Genomic DNA, 13,941 nt, shown 5'->3' on the forward strand with positions numbered 1-13,941 from the left:
GGGACAATTTGTCCTTGGTTTTACTCAGACTATGAGCAATTCTAGTGGCGGTGCCAAACACATACGTAAGCAGCTCTTCTCAGTTTTGAAATCAGGAAAACATGGGGAAACAAAGTAATGTGATGATGTCTGAATGCAGTTCTCAGAATCAAGGCAGCACAAAATGTCACCTCAGATATTGAGCGGTTGGTCAAAGGAAAGCTTAGAAACCAAAAATAGAACATTTAATTCAAGTTTTAGTTATAAGTTACTTATAAATGAATTATTTCTGATCAGATATACCTTACATTGTTCTGTTTGAATTATCTGTCCTAAATTCTGTATTCTGAAAACCTTTTTTTCCCCTTTATGTTAAGTGTTGATCAGTTAAATGTGGAAGAACCATTTCTGTTTCATTCCTTCTGAATAAGTTAATATAAATTATGTATAAAATAATTTTATTAATCAAAATAGATAAACATAAAAAAAAACTCTTAAGTTTAATGTAGAACTAGGTGTAATAAATGTTCTGAAGAATTATAACAAATATGTCTGCAATTCCACTCATGTATTTTATAAAGGTATAAATGTAGAATACTGGTTCAGGTTGATCTGCTGTATTTTAAGTTCTGCCATCGGTAATGCACGCCACTGACTCATCCCAAAAGCTGCATTGAGACTCTCAGCCAAGGACACGCTAGAGCAGAGCTCAATTGGGCAAACTTTGCCAGTGTATGCTCTAGATAGATTCCCTCCCACCATTTGTACAAATACATGATACATGAGCTTTAATATAAAGTTGATTTTGAACACTCAGCTGATACTCTGCAGCAATGAAGTAACATCTTCAACTACAGACATGATATAAACTTTATTGGAAAAGTCTTCCTCGTGAACAGTCAAGATTTTCTTCTGAAGACGCAGAGTAAAGTTCTCTGCGAAACGTAAAGAATTTCACTTTGTTTTTTGAGGTGGCAAAAGTCCAAAAGTTTATATCAAGTCTTCAATTACAGACTATGAAAGCATCAATGTAAACATCCTCAACTACAGTTACTGAGATATCAACAGTTCCTGTCACTGCGATTTCAATACCAAAATCAGTATGCATGGATGTTAACTGGATTATTTGTAAGAAACTAAGACCATTTTCAAAACATAACTGACTACTGCTTCAAGAATTTCAAAAGTCATTCTATTAAATGTGAAAAGACTGCAGTTATTAAATGTGGACGGTGTTTGGAGAAGTTATGCTTTACACACTTCTTTGTGGATTATCACTACCAAAGTGTATGTTCCTGATTAATCACAGTTGGAGATGTCTTATGAACACAATGAAACATAAATTCAGGTAAGAACTTCAATTACTTCTCATTAACCAAAGGGGCCGATGACCTAAATGTTAGGCCTCTTTAAACAACAAGCATCATCATCATTAACAACAACAACAAAATATTACTCTTATCACACCATTCTTCAAGACCATCTCAGAATAGTTGTGCACAAGAGACCAAAATGTGTATGAATACATATTTATATATTCTAAATATGATGAAATAAAAATAATGAATTTGTTTATTTGCCCCCATCAGAATGTTTGCTTGCCAGCTGTCCATCACATTCCATGACTGTACAACCAAAGACATCCATTATACACCACAATAAAAAGTTACGTGTACAAACCATTATATTTTTCCCAAAAGTCAACTGGTCTCAAAAATATGGATATTTGATTTGCAACTCTACTAACTGAATATGTTTGCTACCAATGTGAATATTTTTTACTCAGACTGTTTCATTACAAAAATTAAAAAACTGCATATGGAAAGATCAGTTATGGCCTTTTCTTTTTTTAGTAAGAGTTATACTGCCCTACCTTTCCTCTTCCACCTTATACCTCTGCCGTTGCACCTGCAGCCTCATCTGCATTATCTGTATTTCAGAGAGGTGTTCTTTGCGCTTGCTAGTGACACCCAAGAAAAAGAAGGAAGAGTCGTTAACACAGGCTGTGCATAACCCCTGAGTGGATACAGTGCCCTCCCAGTGCCTTCACAAACAGCAACATTCAATTGTTGAAAAGTTAAACTCACCTGAACTGTTAGCTTCATTACTGTTTTATAATAACCCACTGTTTAGCACACGTGCATTTTCACACAGCTGTCACTGTAAGCGACTGCCTACATTCATGCATCTCATGCTCTCATTCACATTTCAAACATGTACAATAGGCATTTGTGAGCAAATGTATCATGCAAATAACACATCCTTCATCACGATAACAAATGCAGTAAGGAAGCTATGGTGTTTTTAACGATCAGTTGAGCTTCTGAGGTCATAAACTACAGTACTGGTGTTTTTTAATAAGGAACATTTTTAAATGGATTGAAGAAGTAGTAGCTAATGGCATAGCCTATAAAAAGAAATTACATCTCTTTCAGAGAATGTAGGAAGTCATTTCATCATGAACAGTACATAGCTGGTGCTGGAAAAGAGTGAATTAAGGGGAAGGATGTAGAAATAGAACAGACAGCAAATATCACAAATCTATCAAAAATTATCTTGGTATATTGATTTACTGAAGTAATTAATTTTCTGGCAAACTTTCTTCTACTGTCACAATTATTTTAACTAAAAAGTATGATTTTAATTAAAATATTAAATAAAATTCAATTAAATTATTCTCTGTTAATACCAAGCTTTATACGGGTGTGCTGTGAAGGGAGTAGACCTAATGCTCATAGCTAAGATGTCTTGTCATGTTACAGATGATTTTGTTGTCTATGCATGTGACACCTGAGATAGTCTGGTGCCTGACTACCATACAGCTATGACTTTGCAAAATTATCATTTCATGTTTCTTTAAACTGCAAATGAGTGCAATGTTAAGCTACTTCTTTCCTGTATGTTAAAAACAAAACAAAAGGCTTCAATGATTATATCGAAGTGAAAAACATGCAAAATACACAAAAATATTTTAGACCAAAAAAAAAAACCTGTCTGCTAACAATTCTATGTCAGTTCATAGGCAACAACATATACACTTCATTTATACCAGACAAGAAGGTCTGCCTGAAATCATAGCTACATGCAGTAGAATGTCACTTCATGTACGAATGAACATGTCAATAAAGCAGTATTGGTATTTCTAGTCATCATTTTAATAAATATACACAATTACTCACTGTTCTCATTTGGTTTCACAATTAGGCTATATATGAACATCGTAATGTGAACATGAAATAATTATTTGCAGAATTGTTAAATATTTTTAAAGAAAACTGTATCAACAATTTGTATGTTGCTGTTTCGTGATTGCTAAATAGCATTCAAGGTACAAGCCACACCAGAAATTACAGCCCCAAAAATACACAGAAACACATAAACAAAACACACAAGTACCTTCCATAAGAGATCCATAAAAATGAATATAATTTCAACAGTTTTAAGATAACATTTCAATATTCTATCTCTGTTCAGTGAATCTGTTGGTTTGTTTACAAGAACAGAAGGAAGAAAAGAGATGTTCAACTGCAGCAATAGGAATCAAGACACCCAGCTTTTCTAATTTCTAATCATGCCCCAAGGTTTCCAAGCAGGTAGTACCTTCACTTAGCATCCCCTTTTTCCTTTAATAATAACTATAAACATGGCTGAAGGAAGAGCTGACTCATGAAGAGAAAATTACATGCATGAGTTTCAAAGTAAAATATATTTTCAGAATATTCAAGCATGCAATGTTCTTAAAAGCCTAACCAAGGCTGAACTGATACGGATATCTAGTGCCCGGCAGTAAACAACAATTATAACCTCAATGTGTAGAGGTGTGTGAAAATGGTGTTAAATTGAAGTAAATTTCACTTTCAAAGTACTGTGATTTTAACTTAATAAATAAATATAGCAGTACTATTGCACGTTAGCTATTCAAATAGCTGTTCCTGTTCAAAATATTTGGCCTTATTTATCATGCCTTTGAACATATTGTGTGTAGACAAGCTGCCAGAATCTCATTTTTTCACAATTATTAATTGTTTTCATAACACTTTTAACATTTGTATGCTGTACTGTTCCAATAAGTCACGTTGTGTCTTCTTCTTCTTCTTCTTCTTCTTCTTTGCATGTTTCTCAATTACCTGCGGTTGATACTCTATGGCACTCTGTTGATCAGTTTTTACGGCCTGTGCCTTTCCTTATGCCAACTCTGTGTGGTGGGATGTATTCACTATAATGTATTTCTGTGAGGGTTTGTAGTTGATGTGTTGTGTGTAAATGGAGATCCGTGTTAAAACAAACACAAACACGTCACCAAGCTAGAAGAATTAACTAGATGGGATTAAAATCCCTGCCCGGTCAGGAATAAAACTCGGGGCTCTCCGAACTGAAGACTACTACGCCAGCCAATCAGCCAATATGTTCACAATATGATCGAATAAGACTAGTACAGCTATAAATAAAAACACATGTCCTGCTAAAGGGCTGAAATGCTAGTCTATCAAGAATTCTTCTTCTTCTGCTTTTTCCTGGACTTCCCCTATTATCTGGACTTCGCACTAATGTTGATTAACCCTAGTTTTACAGGCAAATGCCCTTCTCGTCACCAACCCTATGCGGAGGGATGTGTTCATTACTGCACGTTTCTATGGTGGTCGGTATTGTAATGTTATATGTATATGTAAACAAAGATGTGTATTAATAAGATCACAAACAACTAGCTCCAAGCTAGAAGAATTAACCAAACGTAGCTAAATCCACAAACTGGCTGGGAATCGAACCTGGGGCCCTGTGAAGTGAAGTTCACTATGCTGACCATTCAGCCAATGAACCAGACTCTATTAAGTATTCAACTGAAAGATAATATCTTTCTCAAGATTTCATAATAAAAGGATTTTGTTTCCCTTTCCTTTCTTATAAAATAGTGGATGAGAATGTCCATAAAACAAGTGATAGAACACAAAGTCCCTTCACTAATTACAGGTGAAATTTATTGTTTCTTTTCTGATCATCATTTCCTTCTTTAACAGACAAATTTCATGTTCATTAATTTATATCTGATGACACATAAGAATCTTCCTTCCTCATACCAGTTTACTATAAGGTTCGCAGTAGATAGTTACATTAAACTACAAGCTTTCTTTCTTTCTTAAAGACCACAGCAGAGCAGAAACTCATTAAAATGAGCATGTCCAAGATCACAAGATAATATAATTTTGTGTGGCTATTCCTACCCGGGTGCAGCCCTTGTAAGGTAGACCCTCCAATGAGGGTGGGCGGCATCTGCAATGTATAGGTAACTGCGTGTTATTGTGGTGGAGGATAGTGTTATGTGTGTTGTGTGAGTTGCACGGATGTTGGGGACAGCAAAAAACACCCAGCCCCCGAGCCACTGGAATTAACCAATGAGGGTTAAAATCCTCGACCTGGCCAGGAATCGAACCCGGGACCCTCTGAAGCAAAGGCCAGTATGCTGACCATTCAGCCAGCGAGTCGGACAATACAAGATATACAAAAAGCCTAACCAAAATTTAGAGTAGAATTTAGTGAGGAATAGAGAAAGGTAAGAGGAAATGGAATAATTTACCAAGGGAGATGTTCAATAAATTTCCAACTTCTTTGAAGTCCGCCTCCATAGCGTAAGAGTTAGCACTATTAGCTGCCGTCCTCGGTGGCCCAGGTTCGATTCCCGGTACTGCCAGAATTTTTTTTTTTAAATGGTAGGAGGGCTGGTATGTGGTTGAAATGGTACATGCAGCTCACCTCCATTGGGGGTGTGCCTGAAAAGAGCTGCATCACCTCGGGATGAGGACACGAGTTTACTTTACTTACTTCTTTGAAATCATTTAAGAAAAGACTAGGTGTAAACAACTTATAGGTAATCTGCCCCCCTAGGCAACAAACCTCAATCGCAGATCGGTGGTAACCGATTGATGGATACTAAGGTACTGTTTGCTATGTATGAGTCTCAACAATTAGGTGAAGAAAGGAAGAAGAAACTGACAGATGGTACTTACCAAACTTCAGAAACAACAACTCCAGAAAACACTGCATATGTAGTTATTTACATAATGATAAAGATGTCTTTCCCAGTGAAAGATTCCAACTAAACATTATTTAGTCTTACTGTGAATTCTTTTGTCTTTTTGTGACTTAAGATATAAGGGATACATTACAAGTGTTATATTTCACTTTACTTCAATATTTACAAAAAATGCTTCTCAGAAAGCCTGTTCATATGATACTGGGGGAACTGCACGAAAAATGTTTATAAGCTACACCACGATGAGGTTCATTGGGCATCTATTACCAACTCATTGTGTTTTGATATCTTCTGTCAGCTACCACAAGGGGCTCATAATTTTTGGTATAACCTTCTTTTTTTCCTTATGATGAAGAGAGGAATAATTGCTTATAGGACAGATACATACCCTGATACTGCTTTCAATAAGCAATGGAAGAATAAGGGACAGTGTCACAGGAAAGGGTGAAGGCAGATGAAGGAAAGTTATCTGGTATTCGAGCTGTAAACTTCCCTGTATCTGAGCACTAACCAATTTTCTACATTGGAATCCTTAAGGGCAATCGGATAAGAGGGCAAGTGCGAGGTGATCAAGATTAACGTGTCTAATGGAGAATAATATGAGATGCTGCATACGCAATGTGATGTTTATTACGTTTTAACTCGGGTAATCCACCAGATTGAGCTGAAATCTTAAGGATGAGTTACCATCTCCTGGAATTTCTTCGAACTCTGTAGTCACAGCTGTATCTTCGAGGGGAACCCTCACATTTTCTGAAGCGGTAGCTGCTTCATGCAAGAAGGATATATGCCCAATGTTTGTCTGGCATAGTTGTGTTACGTTAAGTGTACGTGAACGTTTGAATGGGTGAATTATATTTTTATGGTGGGATATATATCATCGAGCTTCGTAGGCGATTTTAGAATGTTCTGTTTAGGCTGTGGTGGTATTTCTGTAGCGTGGATGATGTTTTCTAACAGCATTTTGTGTAAATATGACAAAAGATAACAAGATTCAGCCATCCATGAAATGTTAAAACTCTGTGACAGAGATGGCCTATTCAGAGAAAAATCTTCAAATAGTGATAGTAAATTGGTGCGTTTAGAGAATACTATGGCCCTAAGTTCTTCAACATGTGCTGAAGCAGGGTTGTACAATTGCTTGCCATATAACTCAAGTGTGAGAGATGAAAAATGCTGATAGTAGCGGTGAGTGATTATCTTAAACCTACATCATCATTTGAATGCCTCATAAAGCCACCTATTTTCATTATTAGCATTTATTTCATTACAATATTGTGCACACTGCACTAAATGGTTGTACTTTGTATGGTGACTGAAGCTGCTTCATGATCTATGCACTCGGACCACCTAATTAGGCAGCTGAAAAGTGGCAATTCCAACGTGCTTCCATTGGGGCACCCAATAAGTTTCTACAAATACTAGGTCCCTTATTTCATAGTTTTTCTACTAATGTTATGATGACAATGCAGAATAAGGCTTCAGTAGGTTTTGACACTATGGCTGATGACCTTAGTGCTTCATTTCTGAACCTTCCTTCAACAGAAATATCATTAATTAATCACCTTAAACACTTTCTTCTAATGATGCATCAGGAAGTGCAAGAGAAATTGACTTATAGAATGAGAACAGAGTTATCTGAAAAGCCAGACATAATATGGAGTAAGAAAGTGCCAATTTGATACAAGGAAATAACGTTTAAAAAAAAAAAAACTTTCTATCAATCTTGATGTATAGAACTGAGACTTGCAAATGACCAAAGCAGAAGAAATTAAAGTCCAGGTAAGTGAAATGAAATTTCTAAGAAGTATTCTTGACATGACAAGAGAGGACCAATAAGAAATATGATGATAAGGGAAACACTAAGTGGGAGAGAGTAGAACAATTGAGACTGGGGTAGTATCACTTAACAAGAATGAAAGGAGTGAGGATACCGAAATCAATGCTTGAGCTGGAGACTGGAGGGAAAAGACAGAGATAAACCCAGGAAACAAACTGAACAAGACTAAAGGAAGAGAGTGGCAAATGGTGGGAAGACAGGCAGAGATGGAGATCAATTATCCACAACCCAATCCAAGATCACATCATACAAGGGAGAATGATGATGATGATGATGATGAGGAGGAGGAGTCAGGATGTGAAGAAGAGGGCATGTAAGTCACTGATAAGACCTCAAGTAGAATATGGTTGCAGTGTATAAGACCCTCATCAGGATTACTTGTTTCAAGAACTGAAAAAGATAAAAGAAAAAGCAGCACTATTTGTTCTGGATGATTTCTGATAAGAAGAGTAGTGTTACAAAAATGTTGCAAATTTTGGTTTGGGAAGACATGGAAGTAAAGAGGGGAGCTGCTCAACTAAGTGGTATGTTCCAAGTCGTCAGCTGAGAGATGGCACTGAATGACATTAGTAGACGAATAAGTTTGAATAGTGCTTTTTAAAGGAGGAAGATCACAATATGAAGATAAAATTGGAATTCAAGAGGACAAATTGGGGCAAATATTTGTTTACAGGAAGAGGAATTAGAAATTTGAATAATTCACCAAGGAATATGTTAAATAAAATTCCAACATCTTCGAAATTATTTAAAAAAAGACTAGTTATACAACTGATAGGGAATCTGCAACCTGGGCAACAGACTTAACTGCAGATCAGTGATGACTGACTGATTGATTGATTGATTGATTGATTGATTGATTGATTGATTGATTGATTGATTGATCCAACTCTTCTAAATTCTTCAGTGTTTGCAATTTTTATGGCATCAAGAGTAAGTTTCTGAACACCATACACAAAATAAAGATTTCAAAATTCATGCAGGACACATATGTAACAAGAGGTAAGTACTTAGTCTTTGCAGAGAAGCACTAAAAACCCATATCCAAACATAATCTGTGGTCAGAGAAATACATTTACCTCACTTCAAATAGGTGTAAATTTCAACGTATCGCTGCAAAACAAAAAAAACAACAACAAAAGTGCATCTTACTTGAGGTGCTGCTGGATTTCCTCATAGTTGACATAGTGGCTAAATTTGGCAGGATCTGTGATCCCTACCCTACTTCCAGGTCGAGCCATTTCTCCATACAGATCGTAACTGGCTGCACGGCCATGTGATGTTTCAGGCTGCTCTAATCTCTGAAAATAATTTCCATTTAATTATCACAAAGTTTCAAAGTTAATAACACAGAATGAAGCAACTGGAGGAAATGTGAGAATTCTTTGGAATAGGGAAAAAGTGAAGGATACAGTATCATATCATGAGAGGAAGAACCTCCTTCTAAACCACTGTTTCCACACCCTCCTCAGTACATTCAGTGCATCTATTTTATGAGAACATCAATCAGATATTCATAAAAGTAGTGCTTAATGAATCAGCACTTGACAGTAGGCAGTTTACATTTTCACACATCTCTATTCAAAAGAATTTCAATAGGAATGCACCAGCGATAACATCACATACTTTCTTACAATCAATTATGTTACAGAACCAGCCCAGTGTTACAGGGATAGTGTGCCAACCTCCAAACCGGAGGCCCCTGGTTTGATTCCTGGCCAGTCCAGGGATATGCTGGACTGGGGCTGAAACAGGGTTCATTCAGTCTTGTGAGACAAACTAAGGAGCTGTCAGATAAAAGAGGTAACAGACTCATTCAAAAAAGCTGAGCAATATGACTGACCAAGTGGCACTCCAGTATCTGAAGGCCATATGGTTGGCATCAGTTGTCTTAGCAGTTGCTCATGAAGTATTTTTAATGATGTTACAGGTTTCCCTTACCATTATCATTTTGAGACTGTCCTTTTTTAGTGAGATGAATATTTGTAAAACAAAGACTGTGATAAAGATAAATCTATATAATTGTACAGCAAACCACTTCAGTTTAATATTTATTTCATCTCTCTGGCTGTTGACAATGAAGATCAGATGTCAACTTCATAAGCTAAGAGTAGTTTTCAATTTCATTTCAATGTTTCCTATCCAAACTGATTAATCTGGCACTTCTATACAGGATGTCCCACCCAACTCTGCGACCCCAAATATCTCCGAAAAGAAACAAAATATGAAAATTCCAATTGGCCAGGAACGTACCCATGTCAGGGGCTCACACAATGAAAAGGCACTCACAATCCACAAAGGCAAACAAATAACACCTCCAACACCAAGTTGCACTTTTTTAAATGGAATATGTATGTTTATTCTAGCAAAATGACAACTAGAGCTACAACTAGTGACAACACACTTTTTTCCACTTTTCTAAACACATTTACTAGTGGCCTATAGCCCTCAGAAACTTCATTGTGCAGTACATCTGGCATGGAAAATGCACCCACAAATCACCAATAGCATCTTGTCCGATGAAACCGTGTCACTTCAACAGATGTTCGAAGTGCCTTCCGTTTGCATCAATACACTTTTGGAAGCTGGTAACAAGATTCTGACATAATGCAACGCATGTACTTCTGTGCTCAGAGCAGGGGTTGCTTGCACTGGCCTGTAGCCTGCTGTAAAGAAACCGATATCAGCTCAGCACGTTCTAGCTTCAGTGTACTAGTGTCTCCTGATCTGGTCTGCTGTCATACTGTACCGTAATTCACGGTTTGCAGTGTTTCTACAGATATTGCCGCTCACGCCGCAGTAATATGATGTTGCATATCCTCTACTGTCGTTGGCAGTTCTTGATGCACACTATCTTTCACTGTGCCCCAGAGAAAGAAGTCTAATGTCATCAAGTCTGGGGACCGAGATGGCTATCGCACAGGACCTCCCCATCCTATCCACCTATTTGAAAACGCCGCATCCACAACGTCTCTGGAAACTCGTGCAGAATGTGCGGGACATCCATCATGGTGTAACCACATTGATAGACGCGTTTCCAATCCCACATCTTCCATGAGGAGGGGTAGAGTGTGTTGCAGAAATGATGAATATTGCTGTCCGTTTAATGTTCCCTGATAAACATAGGGACCTAAAATATGATTACCAATGATACCGCACCAAACATTGACACTCCACTGTCGTTGATGAGCAACTTGGTGAATCCGCAGATTCACATGGCCATGATTTGTAAATGAAGCTTCGTCCGCAAACAACGTATTACGTAGGAATGCTGGATTACCTTGCAACTGCTGAAGTGCAAAACGACAGAATACAATGCAGGATTCAAAGTCCGTCCCGTACAGTTCCTGGTGCAGTGAGATATGGAACGGATGAAACTGATGCCTTTGCAAAATTCTGCTCGCACTACTGCGGCTTATTCCAGAACCTCATGCAATCTGTTGGACACTTACCTGAGAATTGTGCGCTACAGCAGCCAGAACAGCAATTTCATTTCCAGTGCCAGTCGCTGTCTTTGTACGTTGTCACTTTGTGGGAGCCCAGCTTCCTGTTTCCCTGAGTTTCGTGCAGATGTTGGCAATGGTACGAGGCGAAGGACACCGTCGATCTGGGTAGCGTTCAGCGTACAATGTCACAGCTGCGGTTGCATTTCTGCGACATTCGCCGTAAATTAAAATAATATCCAGGTATTCTTCATTAGTGAAGGCCGGCATATCGACTAGATGACGGCAATTGTTACACGCCACACGAAAACACGGTTTAATGTGTCAATATGGAAAGCAATATCTGAAACGTTCGTGAATTACGGTACAGTATGACAGCAGACCAGATCAGGAGACACTAGTACACTGAAGCTAGAACGTGCTGAGCTGATATCGGTTTGTTTACAGCAGGCTACAGGCCAGTGCAAGCAACCCCTGCTCTGAGCACAGAAGTACATGCGTTGCATTATGTCAGAAACGGTGGTGCCATTGCCATCCTCCAACAGCCACGTATTTCAGAACGTATGAGGTTTAGAAATGTGAAACCAAGTGTGTTATCACCAATTACAGCTCTAGTTTTCATTTTGCTAGAACAAGCATACATGTCCCATTTAAAAAAACACAACTTGGTGTTGGAAGTGCTACTTGTTCACCTTTATGGATTGTGCACACCTTCTCATTGTGTAAGCCCCTGACATGGGTACATTCCTGGCCAATTGGAATTTTCATATTTTGTTTCATTTTGGAGATATTTGGGGTTGCAGAGTTGGGTGGGACACTCTGTATACTACACAAAATATAGTGAATGCTCAATTTTTCATGAAATAACAGAGAGCACAAAGGATTTATTACTGAAAGAAGAACCACTCAGCATATGCAACAGTGATGTACCAATACCTGTAAAGTAGTTTGAACACTATCTTGATCTGTAATGAAAATGTTTAGTAACAGAAATAAGTAGAAAGAAGAGAAGTAAATAGTGTCTACCAATACATCTCTTATTAAATATCGATACTTTATATCTTTCTTGTTTTAATTATATTTATAATATTCCTTACAAGATATTAAAAGGACATTTAAAAATATTTTGCTTCCTATGCAACAACTTCAACAGTATGAGAGATACTGACCTGAGCTGTATGTCTGCTTAAACCTTAGAGTGTGCTCCATCAGATGTTCTTTTATTTTTCAATGTAATCACCATCCTTGTATACACACATAAATGCCAACTCTAAAAAAGTTTTCACATCCCTTCGGTGAAGAAACCAAGGGGCTGCTGTGGGCACCAATAATGCACAGCTGCTTTCACCTCCCGATTACAGATGCAGTAACAGTGACCCTTCAGATCCTCCTCCAGTTTTGGTAAAACAAAGAAGTCACAAGGTGCAAGATCCAGACTATATGGCAGATAGGGTAAACTTTCATTAAATTTCAGATGCTGTAATGCATCCTGTGAGTGTTGCTTGTTGACTCACCATGAGCTTCTGCAAAGTTTCTACAAGCAGCACATGTTGGAGTGGACAGTTTTGCCACTCTCCACAAATTCTGATGGACTATGCCATCCCAATCCCAGAAGATGGTCATGAAAACTTCCCACACCCAAGCTGTGACTTTGAATTTTTGGAGTTACCACTTGTTTCCTCGGTCATAATGGTGTACCCATGATTATTTATCTGTGATAATCTGGTAAAGGAAATCATCATCTTAGAGCATATTTCGTGTCAGAAGTTCCTGACAAAAGTTTGGCGCTGCTGTTTCATTTTGAGAGTCAGTATTCATGGAATCCATCATGTGCATGGTTTCGTATAGCCAGGCAAAGTGTAGACAATATAATGGACTCGCTCAAGTGAAATCTCAATTGCTGAGGCGGTCTTTCTTTTTGACACGTCAATTGGTGCGAAGTAGTTGGTCCAATACATGCTTGATGTCGTGCATCTATGGCTCTTGTGAGTCGTTCGCTGTGTGGCTGATCATAAAGGCTTGTTATGCCTCCATTACAGCATTTCACCCTGTCTGCCCATCATCTGACAGTACTCACATCTACACATGCATGGTCATCGGCAGCAATCATGCAGCAATGAATATCCAAGGGAGATAATCCACTGCTGTATGAAATTCAATAACAGCATGTTCTTTCAGCTGCATGATCATGTACGCCGCCAATTTATCATCAATTCGGGCATGTGTGATGTGGCAGATGTGCACCGCTAGGTATCGTAATCGCCAAATATTTATTTTATACCAATTTCATGTCCGTATCTTACATATCATTGAAATTACTGGATTGGAGTCAACCTTTTCACACTGCCTTTGTAATTGCATGTTTTCTCAAAACAGCAAAATTCATTCCTTTGGCTGCTTGTTTGTTCATCATAAGCAAAGTATTACACACAAAAACTATTCAGTAAAAATCCTTTAAGAAAACCAATTAACGTTTATCTATAAGGAAAATAGATGGCATTTATTATGTTCCTCTCATTGATCTGTGACAAAATGAACTTCATTTAAAAGCAGCCATAAAGAAGCCACTCAACATTCTGCAATGCCTTAACACAATGTTTCTGTCCAAAATAACTTGTAAGAGAAATGAAAAGAAAAAGACTGTCTTTCATCAA

General features: G+C 37.8%; 1 protein-coding gene across 8 annotated transcripts in view; it reads right to left on the minus strand.

The window, feature by feature from the left end:
* The window catches only part of baz (bazooka), an 842,954-nt gene that overhangs the window by 76,208 nt on the left and 752,805 nt on the right, over nt 1–13,941 (minus strand). For 7 of the 8 annotated variants that reach the window (XM_068226299.1, XM_067141558.2, XM_067141556.2 and 4 more), the window contains 2 exons: nt 8,997–9,145; nt 1,853–1,939 (listed from right to left, as the gene is read on the minus strand). In XM_068226299.1, the coding sequence (XP_068082400.1) occupies nt 1,853–1,939; nt 8,997–9,145 (236 nt within the window). The remainder of the gene's footprint in view (nt 1–1,852; nt 1,940–8,996; nt 9,146–13,941) is intronic. The other variant, XM_067141557.2, reaches the window with a different exon arrangement.

Source organism: Anabrus simplex, chromosome 2 (assembly GCF_040414725.1).
Source record: "Anabrus simplex isolate iqAnaSimp1 chromosome 2, ASM4041472v1, whole genome shotgun sequence".
NCBI lineage: Eukaryota > Metazoa > Arthropoda > Insecta > Orthoptera > Tettigoniidae > Anabrus > Anabrus simplex.